A 2,556-nucleotide genomic window follows, 5' to 3' on the forward strand; every position below is an offset into this window, starting at 1 on the left:
AGGGTAAAAGAACACTCAAATAAGCATCATTCAATAGGATAAGGAAAGTCGTGTGATGTTCACACCAGATTTTTAATAGCATAAAAATGTCCAGAACAAGATTTTACATCATATTGGTTCATACTTTTGTTCGAAGAACGTATACTTTTCCGGAAAAACCTTAGCGATATTAACCGAAAAACATGGTCAAAGCTGTTCGATTTCATGGCAATTCGGCCGAAAATGGTCCCTAATGAGAACCATAGGTCTCCCATGTATGCAGTACCTACATTTTGTACATTGATATCGCTGAGAAATGGGCCTTTCACATGGGTTAAAGTAAAGGACACCAGGACACGTTTCGCGTTATGACCGGAAGTACAGGAAAAACCTATGTTGCCCCTTCAAATTGCATACTCAAAAGTGGTCGAAACTTCAACGCAATTGCGCCACCTGAAGATGTCAATTGATTTTCGTCAAACTTTCAGGAATTACTCACGAGATCATTTGGCAACTATTGAGAGGTCAGGCGTTTCGAAATTCGAAAAATTTCAATTTTCGATCCGCCCATCCTACTGTATATGGATTCGCGCTATGCGCTCACCGATATTCCTAGTGGCTCGTTTTTTTTTTTTTTCAAGGATGCTTCGCAGATTTCTTCAGCGGTGCTACTTCTAACGCTACCTTTACAACTTTTTCTTTGAGCTCGTCCCAGTTGTTGGTGTCGACTTCAAGTTTTTGATTGAACTCTTCTCTTCTGGATTTCAGAAGTACTCGATCAATTCGTTGGACTGGTGTTCTTCGAGATTTAACTTTTTGGAGTGGAATGAAGTTCATTTTGATAGATGTTAAGTAATGGTCAGTTTCTATATTGGCCCCTTTTCTGACTTTCACATTCATTACTTCCTTCTGGTGATTGAACGATATCGCAACGTGGTCGATTTGGAACTCTCCAAGGTTTGAATTTGGTGATTTCCAAGTTTTCTGTTGTTTGGGAAGTTTTTTGAAGTGGGTTGACATGAGTTTCAAGTTATTTCCTTTGCATAGTTCTATAAGTCTTTCTCCATTTCTATTCGTTCTTTTGTGGGCTGGATATGGTCCTACAGTTTTGGAGTGTTTTCTCTCTCTTCCGATCTGAGCATTAAAATCTCCAAGTAAGATTTTTACATTAGAAGTGGGTATTTTTGATACTTCATGTTCGAGAGACTCCCAGTATTGGTCAACTTTGTTTGGGTTTTTCTTATTGTCTACATTAATGGGAGCATGGCAATTTATAAGGGTGTATGTTTTATTCAAACTGCGAAAGGACAAGATGGAAAGTCGATCATTTGGGGAGTAGAATTCTTGAACTGCATTCACAAATTTTGAATGAACTATGAAACCGGTTCCTAGGTGTGGAATACCCGCTCCTCCTCTAGCTCGATTTCTTCCAGGTTTGCCTTTGAAAATCCTAAAACCTTCGCTATCCATTACATTCTCATCGGTAAATCTTGTTTCTTGTAAGGCCAGAATCTGTATGTGGTAGTCATTTAAAACCTTGATCATTTGTTTTAGTTTTCCTGTTTTAAGTAGAGAGTTGATGTTGAGGGTACCAAAGAAGTATTTGTTCTTTTTCTTGAATTTTGATTTGACTGAATGACATGGTGCTTCGGGCTCTCCAGAATCCGTAGACCCGATTGCGCCGCTGGAAGCGACGGAGGATTGGTTACCCCCTGGAGTAGTTCCATTCGGAGAAATTGACATCATGCATCTAGTTATTTATGATTTGTGGGGGAACTGGTTAGTACCAGTTCGATGTTAAAACTGAGGTGGTAAGTCCCAGAGTGTCGTATCAGCCGCTCCTAACATGGAGAACAGACGCTGTTTGTAGCCGCTCCTTTGGAGTACAGACGCTACAGGGTTGTAGCCGCTCCTCTGGAGTACAGACGCTACTGAGTAACTCTGGGTTAGGGATTCTCCCTGTATACCCTTTCCTGTTGTAGCCGCTCATTCTGAGACAGACGCTACTACAAGAGAGGGGTGTAGCCGCCCATTCTGGGATCAGACGCTACTGGGGATTCTCCCCGAGTGTTCCATTTGTGTCGCCTCTTACGACAGGGAGGAACTAACCCGTGGTCCTTCATATTCTAACGCCGGGAACCACACTTATTATTATTATTACTTTGCATGCAAAATTACAAGGACGGGACTTCTGAATTACTTGGTGAACTATTAGCATGCACTCATTGTTTAAATTTCAAAGTATCTCTGAAAGCAGGAAAGTACACTGTAATGTTACAAAACAAAATGTTGGGTAATCGGTTGACTTCCTAATTAGACAGTCAAAAATCACGCTCAACAGGTGTATCGCACGGGTCACACGGAACTGAAAGGGGACACCCTGTCCTGAGGCAAAATCATTTCACATAGGCCGTTATTCTTCTGAAATTTTACTCAAATCTTCACGAAGTTGGTCGAAAAAAAACGACTTCCGATTTTCTCCCCCCAAAACTGATTAGTGCATTGAAACAAGGAGATCACAGAGGCCCCAACTAAAAAATAAAAAAAAAATCGAAAATTTTCACATAGGCCGTTCTT

General features: G+C 40.8%; 1 protein-coding gene across 1 annotated transcript; it reads right to left on the minus strand.

The window, feature by feature from the left end:
• Positions 1-615: 615 nt before the first annotated feature.
• On the minus strand, positions 616-1,722 carry LOC103521989 (craniofacial development protein 2-like). The gene has a single exon (XM_008487095.1). It carries the CDS (start codon positions 1,720-1,722, stop codon positions 616-618), a length of 1,107 nt encoding a protein of 368 aa, XP_008485317.1.
• Positions 1,723-2,556: the final 834 nt, after the last annotated feature.

The sequence above is a fragment of the Diaphorina citri genome, unplaced genomic scaffold, assembly GCF_000475195.1.
Source record: "Diaphorina citri unplaced genomic scaffold, Diaci psyllid genome assembly version 1.1 scaffold6509, whole genome shotgun sequence".
In the NCBI taxonomy this organism is placed as follows: Eukaryota; Metazoa; Arthropoda; class Insecta; order Hemiptera; family Psyllidae; genus Diaphorina; species Diaphorina citri.

Coding starts and splice junctions, on each gene's coding strand:
- LOC103521989 (XM_008487095.1), bottom strand. CDS start 1,722: ATGTCAATTTCTCCGAATGGAACTACTCCAGGGGGTAACCAATCCTCC.